Below are 13,503 nucleotides of genomic sequence, written 5' to 3' on the forward strand. Positions count from 1 at the left end.
ATTATATCTGGCATCTACCTGAATTATGGTGCCTCTCTGCTTCCAAAACAGTTAATATATTAGACAGAGCATGGTGGTTTTATTAGTAAAAGGCAACTTTATTTAAAATGTGAAATAGGGGAGTGAGAACTACTTATAAGGAAAGGAAACATACTTCTCCAACCTGCTTTGTCTTATGTAATGGGTATGTTTTGATGCTGTCCTTAATTTCTTGCAAAGAAAGCAGAAGAAAATCAGCTTGTGTTTACCTTTGCTGTACACGATGCAGTTGTTCTTGTTGTCTTCTACTCCTTGCCAAGTCACATCCAGCAACCACTTGGGGCCATCAGTCAGCACCATAGGGACTGGAGCCTTTGTCTTCTGTAGAAAGAATGATAACAAACAGATGCCATTTGCTTGCGTTGATTAAGAACTTGAATAATAATAGTAATAATCATTTTATTACTAAACAGCTAAATCTCCAAACCCATAAGCCTAGGTCTGATTCCCCAGCCTCAGGATATTTTTAAGACACAAGCAGCAAGGCTTTAGCGCTTTCACTGATCTGAATGGCGGAATTATTATCAAGGATTTTTCTGAATGATATTGGATCAGATCTTCAAGATTAGGCAGATCTCTGGTGGTTCAGAATTATAAAGGGAATGCAGATGCCTTTTACAGCAAAGAGCCAAGTATTTAGAAGTGAACTTTAGACACATTGTACTTCATTATCAGCAGGATCTCACTAGTTCCTGGAACAGACAGGAAAGAATTTAAAGAATCAGTATCCATTTCAAAGACTTGTCCTGGTTAACATTTATATTATAGTAGGAAATTATTCAGAATGGATAATGTAATTTCCCCCCATTTGCTAAGTGTTGATGTGCAATTTTACTATGGCTGAAATAATAATCATGCTAATAATTCACTACACAGGTTCTCCAAAAAGTCTGTAAAGAGGTAGCATGAATGAATTCAAATACGAGGGATTAAAGCATGACATCCTCAGTTTTGAAAGGCACAGAGAAGCAAGGAGACACATACTGATCGTTTTAACAAAAGTATGTCCAGTGTACATTTTGGATTTTGGACTCAGAGGATTTGGGATTTTAAAAGGTACATTACAAGTATCCAAATTATTTGTGCTTAACTCTTTTCATAAATCTAATAGTAAAAATCTGACAGATCAGGAATTTAGTAAGTCTTATCATGACTACCCTTTCAGTAAGTGTTAGTGAAATGCCGTTTAGACTTTTATCATTCAGAATGCTTGTCCTGTGTATCAAACATTATGAAACCACCACACAGAGTATAGAGTACAATAATAGGGTCCCAAGGTAATTTTAACTGATTTTTTTCATCCAGATACAATTCCATCCAAGAGACTCCATCCTTTTCTTGAAGAATTTTTCATATTCTGTCTGCTATCACTGATTCTCCAGTTAGTTCCAGTAATGGTTCACTTGAGATTTTCTGTTGATTTCAAACATCTAAGGTCTTAGGGTGTGTCTAGACTACAGGGTTTTGTCAACAAAAGTGGACATAGTGTCGACAGAACTCAGCAGTTTTGTCGACGGCAGTAAACCTCATTTTATGAGGAATAACGCCTTTTGTCAACAGAGTTCTGTCGACAGAAGGCGTTATTGCATCTATGCTGTCCTTTGTATCTACACTCTCATGTCGACAAAGCAGCTTGCTTTGTCAACAGAACTGGATGTAGTCTAGATGCTCTTTGTCGACAGAAGCCTGTAGTCTAGACGTACCCTTAGAAAATTATGTGATCATATGGAGATTCCAGATGCACTGACATTTATTATTATAGAAATTTACTGAACTATTTTAAGAGGTATAATTGAATAACTGTATGTGCAATATATGGGTGCAGATTACTTGCAAATAACATGATAATTTTATAAAGGCTTTTATTTATATAAAGAATTATTATCCTATATAAATGCATACTGATTATCTTAATACTTTTTATTGCAGACATATTGTCACTGCTATGATGGTGAATACATCCCACAACATAACTTTCAAGAGCCATAGTTCATGCAGTGCCTTTCACAGCATATAATTGTAACCCCCAAGGAGATTGCTTGGATTCCCGGGGCTTTGTCTGCTGGCAGCTCAGGGAGAGGCACTCTGAGTTTGCCTTGGCTCCCCCTCCCTACCAGGGCCAGAGTCTGCCCGGCAACCCATGGGGAGTGAGATGCCCCTCCCAGGGGGAAGGAGAGACCATTGTTGAGGGGAGTCTGGAGCCAGCCAGGAAAAGGGGAGGACTGAGTGTGTGGGAGCTAGTAAGCCCCAGGCCTGCATGCAGGGTTCCCCCTGAGAACTAGCCTCTAGGGACCTGAAGGCAGGATCCCTCAGCTGGGTTTATGTCTCCACTGTTGATTCCCAGTTGTGGAGTTTGCTGGGAGGCTTCCCCAGCCAGGCTGAGTTGGCTCTCCAGCTCCCTGGGTGAGAGAGTCACTGCATCGTCAGCTGAGCTCTAGCAGCAAGTTCAGGGCTGCTGCCTGCTGTGTGGGTCTGAATGCTGGGCTGGGAGGCTATAGTTTTGAATTTTGGTGCAGTTGTGTGGTCTGCATCTTGAGCCCTGCACCCCTTCGCGGAGAGGGGAAATTCTGGGACCGAAGCAGCCTGGTTCCTGCTTAAAGAGGACCCCTGTGAGAAGAGAGCAGCCCTTTGCAGAGACTGAGTCATCTCTCAACCTGAGGCTCATTCATGGAGTGTGTGAGTGCACCAATTTTTAGTTAGTCAGGCAGGGAATTTGTTTGGGGATTTTATTACCTGCTGCACATTAAACTGTGGAGGGATTTACTGCCTTCTCCCATTTGTGAGTCCTTTGGGCTGTACTGGACCTAGTCAGCTCCACTGCTAAACCACTGCAAGAAGGATTGTGTGGTCAACAGTCATCAAGGGCCCCAACAAAGTAGGCGTACCAACGGGACACTAACCTCACAGTTGCTGGGCACCGGTGACCCTAAAAATAGTGTTTTACCCTGTTCTGTTATAATTGTCTCTTGTTTAATATAATTGTGTTTATTATAGTGTATGTGTTTGTGTTATTTTCTGGGAGTCTCCAACTATCTGGCAAATACGTGGGGATTATCCTGGGATCCAGAAGAACCCAGACCTATCCATCCGAACCTGAAAGGAGATTGGCTTTAAAAGAAGGTAACCAGGTGGAGAGGGGGCGCTACATAATGTACCTAACCCACTCCACTAAATACCCCGAGAACAACAATATGGGTAAAATCAGACAATAACCAAGCTTTGGAATGTACTCTCAGAAAGATAAAAACATACAAAAATACTCTGTCACTCTACCTGTGAGTGAACACTTTTGAGAAAGCAACTCCATATATCAATTTTTAGTTCACATCTTCAAAGTAAATCTGCACACCACCATCATAACTTGGGAACTTAAATTCCTAAAGCTGCTAGACACTAAAAAATATGGGCTCAGTACACTAGTTTTAAAGTTCAGTACAACAATTCGTAATCTCTTAAACCTCCTTTGCCTCTGACTGCAGAGATGTCTATACTAGCTGGCCTATAGACATGTCTAGGACCCTGCAAAGTGACAGCATTTCAGAGCTCAGGCTCCAGCCCCAGCCAAGAAGTCTATACAATAGTGAAACAGACCTGCAGCCCAAGCCTCTAAATCCAAGACTGCTAACACAGTTGGGGCCACTGATGGAGGATGTGTGTGTGGGGGGGGGGGGGACGACAAAGAGGGCAGTTGCCCCAGGGCCAATGATTTAAAAGGGCCCAAGGCTCCTGGCCACCATTGACACTACCCCTGGCAACAGCAGCAACAGGAGCCCCAGTCCTTTTAAATCACTGCCAAAGCCCTGAGCAGTGCATGTGTAAGGGGACTGTTACCCCTTACTAAAACTCTGTGGGAGTTTTTTGGTTTACCAGCTTCAGAAGGGGAAGGGTTCATGAGACTGACAGACCCCAGAGACAATGGAAAGCAGTCAACACTCCAGCTCAGCCTGACTGACAGGTTGTAAGTGGGGATTGTTCTGGCTCTCTCTGAGCAAACAGGGAGCTAAAAGAGCAGAGCCAGCTGTGTGCAGAAGAGGTGCAAAGACAGAGAGCTGAAAGAGGAGTACAAGAAGAAGTCCTGCAGCGACAGAACCAGACACAGACAGGCCAAGCAGTGCAGACCCTGTGTTGAGCAGCAGACTGGCAGTGTTCAAAGAGCCAAAAGGAACAGAGAAGCAACACAAGGAGCTGGAACTGGCCAAGCAGCACAGCCTGCAGCTGGATGTGGTGAGCAACTGGGACCTGCAAAGTGTGGGGAAAGGCTCTGGACTGGGAGAGGGGTCTGGCCACTTAGAGATTGAGGCTGTGTGGTCACTGCCAGTGCAAGCGTGTCCAGCCTGCAGCCCCTTGCAGCACATCCAGGGCTTCTAAGGAAGAAAGGGTATGTCTACACTACAAAGTTAGTTCGAACTAACGGACGTTAGTTCGAACTAACTTTCCTAGGCGCTACACTAGCGCTCCGTTAGTTCAAACTTAATTCGAACTAACGGAGCGCTTAGTTCGAACTAGGTAAACCTCATTTTACGAGGACTAACGCCTAGTTCGAACTAGCTAGTTCGAACTAAGGGCTGTGTAGCCCTTTAGTTCGAACTAGTGGGAGGCTAGCCCTTCCCAGGTTCCCCCTGGTGGCCTCTCTGGGCACAACCAGGAAAACTCTTCTCCTCTCCCCCAGCCCCGGGCCCTTAAAGGGGTAGACTCTGGCCAGACGGCACTAGAGTCAGCCAGCCCTGCCAGGAGTGTCTGCCCCGAACCAGTGGCTGCAGCATGAGCCAGGCGGCCAGTGCCAGTGACACGTCCCCTGCCCAGTCCCCCAGCACCCAGGGGCCAGCCAGGGGCCGTAGATGGCGTGCGGCCTCCTGGACTAGTGTGGAGGTCATGGACCTCATTGAGGTTTGGGGGCAGGCCCCCAACGTCCATGATCTCCGCACTAGGAGGAGGAATGCGGCCGTCTATGGGCGCATAGCAGCCGCCATGGCCAGCAGGGGACACAGGCGCACCCAGGAGCAGGTGCGCATTAAAATTAAAAAGCTGCGCCAGGCGTACGCCAGGGCCACAAGAGGCGGCGCCGCTGCAGGGGCTGCCACCTGCCCCTACTTCACTGCCCACCACCAACTATTGGGGGGCAGGGCGGTCCGTGCCAGCCCGGGGGACATCGAGCCGGGACCAGAGGGCCCTGACCTGGGCACACCAGAAGGGTCACCGCCAGCAGCGTCATCCAGGGAGACCGTACCAAGTAAGTAGTTTGAATTAAGTAGGTCGGGGGGGATGTGGAAGGGAGACCAGGGACCGCGCGCGTGGGCCATGCCTTCCACGGATCACGCAGACACCTGTGCACGTGCGAGCACGTGCCATGCCACCCTTGGGCAGGTGGCTCCAGCTGCGTGACACCCAGGGGCCATTGCCCAATAGGCACATGCTTGTGCAAAGAGACGTGACATGCTCCCGACCCCGGGGCAGGACCCAGCAGGATGATTTCCCTTCACATGTCCCCTCTACACGGAGGCAGGGGACATCTCCCCTTCCCCCCCGCCGCCCCAGCCACACTATACATGGCACAGGGACATGGGTGCGGTCTTGGGGCAGCTCCCAGTCCCAGGGAGAGCCAGACATCCTGACCATGGCCTCTGTACAAGCACAGCGGCTGTGATGGTGCAGGACATGGTCACCCTCACATTGCGGAGTTGGGGAGGGGGCTGGGCATCATCCTCTGCGTCCCCAGGGAGAACTGACCCCTTCTCTTCTTTCTCTACAGCTGCACCAGCTGCTCGTGCAGGGCGCACCACCCCGCCCGGGACATGCTCCCGCACCCGCGGCCTGCTCCGGACCACCAGCACGGAGCAGGAATACTGGGACCAGCACCTTGGGGCCCTGCAAGCCGTGCACCGCACACTACGGTCGTGGATGCGGGAAGACCTGCAGGTCCGCCACAAGCTGCTGGCTGAGCTCCAAGGGCTGAGCACCAACCTGCAGCTCCTGCTGCAGAGCATGGTGCCCCGTGCTGATCCTGCACCAGCTGTCCCCCCAACTGCTGTCCCTCCTCCCACTCCTGCTCCCCCTCCCATCTCTCCCTCCTCAACCCCCACAACCTCTTCCTCAATGTCCACACCCCCCACCTCAACCTCCGCACCCTCCACCCCATCCCCCCCGGGGACGCCGAGGCCCCCTCCCTCGCCATACTGGGAGGCGGTCGGCCCGGCGAGACCCCCACCCCTGATCCTTCAGTTTCCCCACCCCCTCCTTTCCCTTGCTTCCCCCTTTCGGCTCCCTCCTCCCAGTTTTCCCCCTCCCCTCTCCCAGCCTCTCTCCCACCTCCTTTTCCCAGTTTCCCCGAGTTTTGTTAAATAAACAGAGTTTCTATTTTTGAATACACGTGTCCTTTATTTTGTACATCAAGAAGAAGGGGGCTAGGGAAGGGTAAGTGGAAGGAGGTGAGGGAGGAATGGGGTACGAGCCCCCGATGGGGAGGACTGGGCTGGCTCTGCGGGCTTCTGGGGGTGGAAGCTCTCCTGCAGCCCCCCGATTGCCCCCTCTCCCCAGATGGCAGCTTGCGGCAAGTGCAGCCGGGCTGATGGCCGAGTGGTGTGATGTGCCCAGTGTGGGTACTCCGGGCACTCCAAGCCAGAACTTCTTTGTAAGCGGGGCACCCCTTAGAACTGTGTGTCCGGGGTGGGGGTCGGGACCCTTTAAGCGCAGCCCTCGGCTAGCCTGAGACAGCATCTCCATGCTCTAAGTCCTCCTCTTATGCCCTGCCGGCACTGCTTCCAGCCATCCCTAAGCCCTGTTCAGAGTCCACTCAATGTGGACTTGCTAGTTCGAATTAGCAAAACGCTAATTCGAACTAGTTTTTAGTTCTAGATGCGTTAGTTCGAATTAGCTTAGTTCGAATTAACTAATTCGCACTAAATTAGTTCGAATTAGTGCTGTAGTGTAGACATACCCTTAGTGATTTAAATAGGAGCATAACATAATCAGAAAATCTCAACTAGTCAAATCAAATTATGACTTTAAATCCATAATTCCATATCTTCTATGTAATGAAGATAAAATTTGCATCACAGTTCCCCACATAGGATATATACTAGCCACAACTTCTCCTTTTATATTTCTTAAAGGAAAGAAACTGTCAGCTGGCAGCGCGCTCCGCGGCTTGGCTCTGCTTTGGCCCCCCCCCTCCTCCTGGTCCGCAGACCAGGGGGACGGGGAGGGAGGGGGGCAAAGCAGAGCAAAGCAGAGCCAAGCCTCGGAGCGCGTGGGCAGCGGACAGCCCTGTCCGCTGCCCACATGTTCCGCCGCTTTGCTTCCTCTCCCTGGTCTGCTGGAGACCAGGGAGAGGAACGGCCCCGTTCGTAACTGCGGATCCGACATAAGTCGGATCCGCGTAACTCGGGGACTGCCTGTACAGTGCTTTGAAAAATTCCCTCAAACATAGCAGTTACATCATTACTTAGAAAACCCCTATCCATCATTATTTAGAAAAACCTGAAATAACAGGTTGAGACCAGACCAAACAACCAGATAGGATAGAAATAATCTCTGTGATCGAGAACCACAAAAGGCCCATGGTAATGAATTGACGCATATGATAATAAGTTGAGATCAATTATATATTGACCTATTGGAAAAAAGCACTTCACCATTACTAAGGAGCCAGAATGATGGCTACTGGTGATGACAGGGAAGGTGAAGGTAATAAGGGAGATGATGCTAACACCTTGGGTTGTTCTAGAAGGAGTAGTGTTAGTATATGGTATTGGAATATGAATGTATATTCCCTATCTATCTTATGAAATTGGAGTGTTTGTGACTGTGCTAATTACAGTAATAAACTATTTTTGTAAATATATATAAGAGTTCCTATAGCATGAGTGTTGCAACGGTGCACAATGTTACCCTAGAAAAGGGGGCTGTATTATAGTTTAGTTCAGTTGGCTCCATTTTGAAAGAGACAGTTTTTTTCCTCTACATGATGGAGGTTTTTCCCGCTCAAACTGTTGATTTGCACACGACACTACCTTGTGCACCCCTCTCAAGCAGGCTGTGCACCCGTTACTATCTGGTGCACTCAGCCCCAAAAGAGGTGCACTCAGCACCAAAACCACTGCACACAGCCCCTAGGAAGCTGCACTCAACCCCTAAGTTCATTGGCATACTTACCTAGGTTCATTAGCATATTTTCCTGCCTCTGGGCCAATAAGAGCCCTGAGGTATCAGGGGCTTGGGTCCTTGGATATTCCCCAGCCTTGGATTGTTTTTTTTGTTGCTCCTTGTACTGTTTGCCTGAAGCTTGGATACCATCTATGTAATCAGAGGCCTGGACTTTTGAACTGTGCTACCCTTGTGTGGTAAATACCCACAAGGTTTTCCTGTCTGCACTGGTCACTGGAACTGGGACTCTCTTTTCCTGTCATCTTTATTGGATTACTCACCTACTGGAGCAGACGGTGTTGTCGAAGGACAGATCAGACTGTGTCCAGAGGAAATTCCTTTCCAGATTGAGGATCCATATCGGGGTCGTCTCTTCACAGAGGACTCACTACCGTGGGATCTCCCTGCTTGTCCTCCTCAGAGGCTTACAAATAGCCCGAGGGTTGAAGGTCGCAGGCATCGATCGCCTCAGGCTTTGTATATATCTTATGTATTTAGGGAACTGTCCTATCTCCTTTCTTCGGGTTAGGGAGGGTTGGTTTGTTGAAAATTACTGTTAACTGTATATCTGTTCCATTATTTACTCAAAAATACATGGTTTGGCCCTAAATTGTGTATGCCTGATTTGTGGCTAAAGATCCACCGGTGATTAGATACGGCTCTCAGGACGGATCTCTCTTCTGTGTAGGGACTCCCTCTCCCCTTTTATATCCACTCCATCGGCCATTTTGATTTAATTGTTTGTCCACGTCCCTAGGGCAACAGATTGGCGACCGCGGCAGGACCTGAGGAGGATTTATTTAGTCCTTGTCAGGCCCTGAAAAGGCCCACCTACATTTATATAGGTGGGGCCAAAGGAACAGATATACAGCGCGGGTTTCTGTCAGACCGATCCGTCGCGGACATTTCCTACCCATTCTGCCCCCGTTGGGGTACGGAGAATGTAAAAGGTTTATGGTTCTCCAAGAGCCACAGGTTCCCAACCCTGTGGGCTGTAGCCATAGCTTGGCTGTCCCCGGTATCAGGTCGCGAAGCAAATTTTGGTTCTCTGGAGCGGTTGGTCTGCTGCCAGAGCCGCCCGATTTTAAACCCCTTTTGCGGTTTTTCTCTATACGCGCTGGTTAGCTTCCTGATACCAACTGTACTTCATTTTATTATTATTTGGGGAAAATTTTGTAGTGAGGACCACAGGCAGGCGTGATACCATTCAGCCAAGCCTGTAACCTGGTCCCTCAGTTTCTCCTAGCCCAGGTTGATTGGTAAGCGACCCGTTACAGAAGATGACATCTGCCCAGCAGTTCGGTGTTGACGGCTGGAGACCAGTCAACAATAAAAATCCATTGGAACTGGCTGTTAATGATTTTGGTCGTGGGTCAAATCCTTGGGTGGAAGGAGTGTTTAAGGGAGAAAATGCATTTGATCAACTATGTGTTTTATGGGAAAAATATATTAGCACCAAGCCTCTCCCAAATAGAAAATCCAAGAAAAGAGCTTTATTGTATGGGCTTGCTATGGTTAGCACTGAGTTATCAGCCCAGGTAAAATCTGTAAATATTGTAAATAATCAGTTTATTACAAAGGTGAATACTCTAGAGACTCAATTAACTCAGAGTGTTACTGAAGTTGAGTCTAAAAATACTCTGATCCATAACCTAAATGTAAAGGTGTCCCAATTAGAAATGAAAATTACTGATTTAGAACATAAAAATGAAAATTCTGAGGAGGTGATCTTGGAACAAACCAGTCAGCTGAATGACACTCAAGCTACTGTGCGGCAATTGCTCAAAGAGGCTAGCAGCAAGAAAAGGATGGTGGAAAACCACGCAGAGTGTTACTTAAAAATTGAAAAGTTGCAGCAACAGCTAAGAAAAGCCAAGGGAATGGTAGCAGCTATACAGCCACATTCCCAGCATATAGATTGGCTTGGGGAAAAAGATGAGCAACCGGCTTGTCAGCAAGGCTGTGATCCATCGGCTCCCCCTGCTTATTATAATCAAGGAGGGGAAATAGAGGCAATGGCACCTATTACCACTACTATGGTCCATTACCCTGACCAAGGTAGACCAGTGGTCAAACGAGAGCAAAAGGTGTTCACCCCCGAGCAGGCAAGAGCTCTAGGCAAGACCTTGGGACCTTGCAACAAAGACCGAGCTCTGGATTGGTTAGCCCAATTAAGTGCTACTCCTAATTTAAGTGCTGAAGATATTGTCATGTTGCTGAAAGAGTGTATGTCAGCCGGTGAATTTATTTCATTGCCTTACCCTGTAATTAATGATGTGAATATTGAGCATGTGTTAATTTATCAAGCTGTGTATCATTTGTATTTTCCCCATGATGACGTTTTGGGTATTTTGTATACAGACCGACAAAAACCCACTGAAAACCCGGATCAGTATTTAATAAGGAAAAAACTGTTGTACTGGTTAGCGGGAATAGGTGAGCAGAGAGGTGGCAGAGTCAAGTGTGACACTCCCCGTTTCAAAAAGATATGCTTCCAAGGTCTAACGCCTACTTTGAAGCTGGCATTAGGGTCCTTTGATTATTTGACAGCTCCACTTGTAGACTTGGAAAATAAGTTGAGGGAGGTGTTTGAGTTGCAGCAGCTTGCTGGCATTGGCAGCCAACCATCAGTGCAGAAGGTTCATGCTTTAAAAGAGTCTGAGGTGCTGCCTAAAAAGGAAGCAAAGTCTCAGAAAAACCCTAACTTCACCCCGAGGACCTTGGTTGGGAAGCGAGATGAAATATTTGTCACTAGGAAGGTGCTGCTAAAGCGTTTGTCAAAATTTATGCCATGGGAAAAGATAAAATCATTAAACACAGATGAAATATTTAAAGAATTAATTTACTGGGAAGGTAAATCTAATCAGAGTAGAGAACCGCAATGCTGTGCTGTGAGAGACTGTACGGAACCGTCATCTTGTGATGCATCACAGAACCGCTGCCATCTTGGTTCGTCGCGTGAAGACCGCCATTTTGATCATCACGGAGGCTGCCGTAATGACGTCCCTCGTGAGAACCAACATCACGACAACGTCAACCGTGGGAACCAGCATCATGACGATACTGACCGTGGGAACCACCACCATTTTGAAGAAGACTGTGGGAACCAGTACAATCATAATTGAAGATGCCGAGCTCCTTCGCCCCATCCCATGGAACCAATAGCCTTCTTATCATTTGATCTCTATGGAAGACCTATTACTACAATCAAATACCAAGGGGAGTTCGGAACCATCCAGCAACAAGCGTTAGTGGATACAGGGGCCTCCACCAGCTTGATTAATATTGATAAGCTACCAGCAATGACAAGAACATCAGTTGATTTTATAAAAACATTACAGTCTTATAATGGCAAATCATCTACAGTGCCATTTATAGACAATGTATTATGTGCAATAGGAAATTTAAAAACGAATAATGAGATAGGACTGCAGGATTTGCCTGATAATTTAGGTATTATAGGTATTGACTTAATCAAAAAACTAGGCATAGTTATTGATTTACCTAATCAATGCCTATATAAAACCACTAACATCAAGGAAGCTGGCAAGACAATTCCATCCAGTCATCGTTTAGGAGCTATTAAAGGATGTCAAGAGTTTGTGATGCCAACCTGGGAATCAGAGGTTCAAAATTTGGTCAAACAATACCAAGAAGTATTTGCAAAACACAAGCTCAGTTGTGGAAAAACTAACCAAACCATTGTGGTGCAAGGTCCTGATCCAAAACCGATAAAACAATACCGGTTCCCAAAAGAGGCTGAAGAAGGAATAAAAGAGACTATAAATGCATTACTAACACAAGGAGTCCTAGTAAAATGTAATAGTCCTTGTAACTCCCCCATCTGGCCTGTGAAAAAGGCAGACGGGACATCCTGGCATTTAACCATCGACTTTCGAGAACTTAACAAGACTACGCCTCGAATGACACCAGTCGTGGCTAAATACCACGAGATCCTTGCACAAATCACCAATGGGGCTAGATGGTTTTCTGTGTTGGACTTGTCTAATGCATTCTTCTCTATACCTTTAGAACAAGCATCTTGGTACAAATTTGCATTCACATACAAGGACCAACAATATACATTCACCAGAGTACCCCAGGGCTTCCACAACGCACCGACCATCTGTCATCGAGCCGTGTCTGCATTATGGAAAACCCTGAAATATGCTTCAAATGTTATCAGCTATGTAGATGATGTCCTTATTGCCACCAAGGACCGAGATACACACCTGAAAGCACTTGAAGAGGTCCTAAGTACATTAAAACAAGCGGGATTTTTAGTTAACCCGTCCAAGGCCCAACACCTCCAAAAAAGGGTTGTCTATCTTGGAGTAGAGTTGGGAGAAGAAGGCCGAAAACCCAACCATGAAAGGGTAAAATTAATAGCAGGGCTACCCGCCCCAACTGATGTCCATACACTACGTACGTTCCTCGGTCTACTAGGATTCAGCAGGGATTTTATTGAGGACTTCGGCTTAAAAGCAAAACCCCTCTACAAGTTGCTGAAAAAGTCTCAAGAATGGAGCTGGGGAGAAAAGGAACAGAAGGCCTTTGTTAGCCTGAAAACTGCACTGATGCAAGCGCCTGCCTTAGCATATCCGGATCCTAGTAGGGAATTTCATCTTCAATTGTCTACTGGTCCAGAAGCAATAGGAGCTGTATTATTACAGAAGCACGGGACCTCTATTAAACCTATCGCATACGGATCCCGAACAATTTCAGAAGTTGAACAACAATATAATAGCTGTGAAAAGGAGGTGTTGGCTCTAGTTTGGTCCCTACAACATTGGGAATATATAATTGGTATGGCCCCCGTGATATTAAAAACTTGTCATACGCCTGTGAGATATATATTATCAGGGAGAGCCAATAATGGACGCGTCAGCCATCCCAGAATTGCCCAGTGGACGCTGTCCTTAATGAATCACCCAGTTAAGATAGAACCATCGAAAACTTACAACCTAGCTCCAGCACTATTATGTCAACCTCTACCAGTAGAGAAAGACCATGAATGTCCTATACCCGATGTATCGATGCATTTAGAATCATCACCATTCATCCTATTAGAAAAGTATGAAGCTATAAAAGAACACACTCCAGATCATATATGGGTGGTGGATGGAAGCTGCCTCAGGAATGAAGGACAGCTTTCGGCAGGAGCAGCTGCCTTACATACAAAATCTCATAAAGAAATCTTACGGCCAATACAAGTCATATCTGCTCAAGCTGCGGAAATCATAGGAGTTATACTAGCCCTAGAAAACAGTGCACCCACAGAAGATATCACCATTTGCACAGATTCCGAATGGGTACTTCGTG

General features: G+C 46.9%; 1 protein-coding gene across 3 annotated transcripts in view; it reads right to left on the reverse strand.

Moving 5' to 3' along the window:
• The window catches only part of ZFPM2 (zinc finger protein, FOG family member 2), a 580,339-nt gene that overhangs the window by 164,284 nt on the left and 402,552 nt on the right, over positions 1–13,503 (reverse strand). For all 3 annotated transcript variants that reach the window (XM_075920227.2, XM_075920229.2, XM_075920226.2), the window contains one exon: positions 249–360. In XM_075920227.2, coding sequence (XP_075776342.2) covers positions 249–360 — 112 coding nt within the window. The remainder of the gene's footprint in view (positions 1–248; positions 361–13,503) is intronic.

This window comes from Pelodiscus sinensis, chromosome 2, assembly GCF_052426305.1.
Source record: "Pelodiscus sinensis isolate ZL-2025 chromosome 2, ASM5242630v1, whole genome shotgun sequence".
NCBI classification, from domain to species: domain Eukaryota; kingdom Metazoa; phylum Chordata; order Testudines; family Trionychidae; genus Pelodiscus; species Pelodiscus sinensis.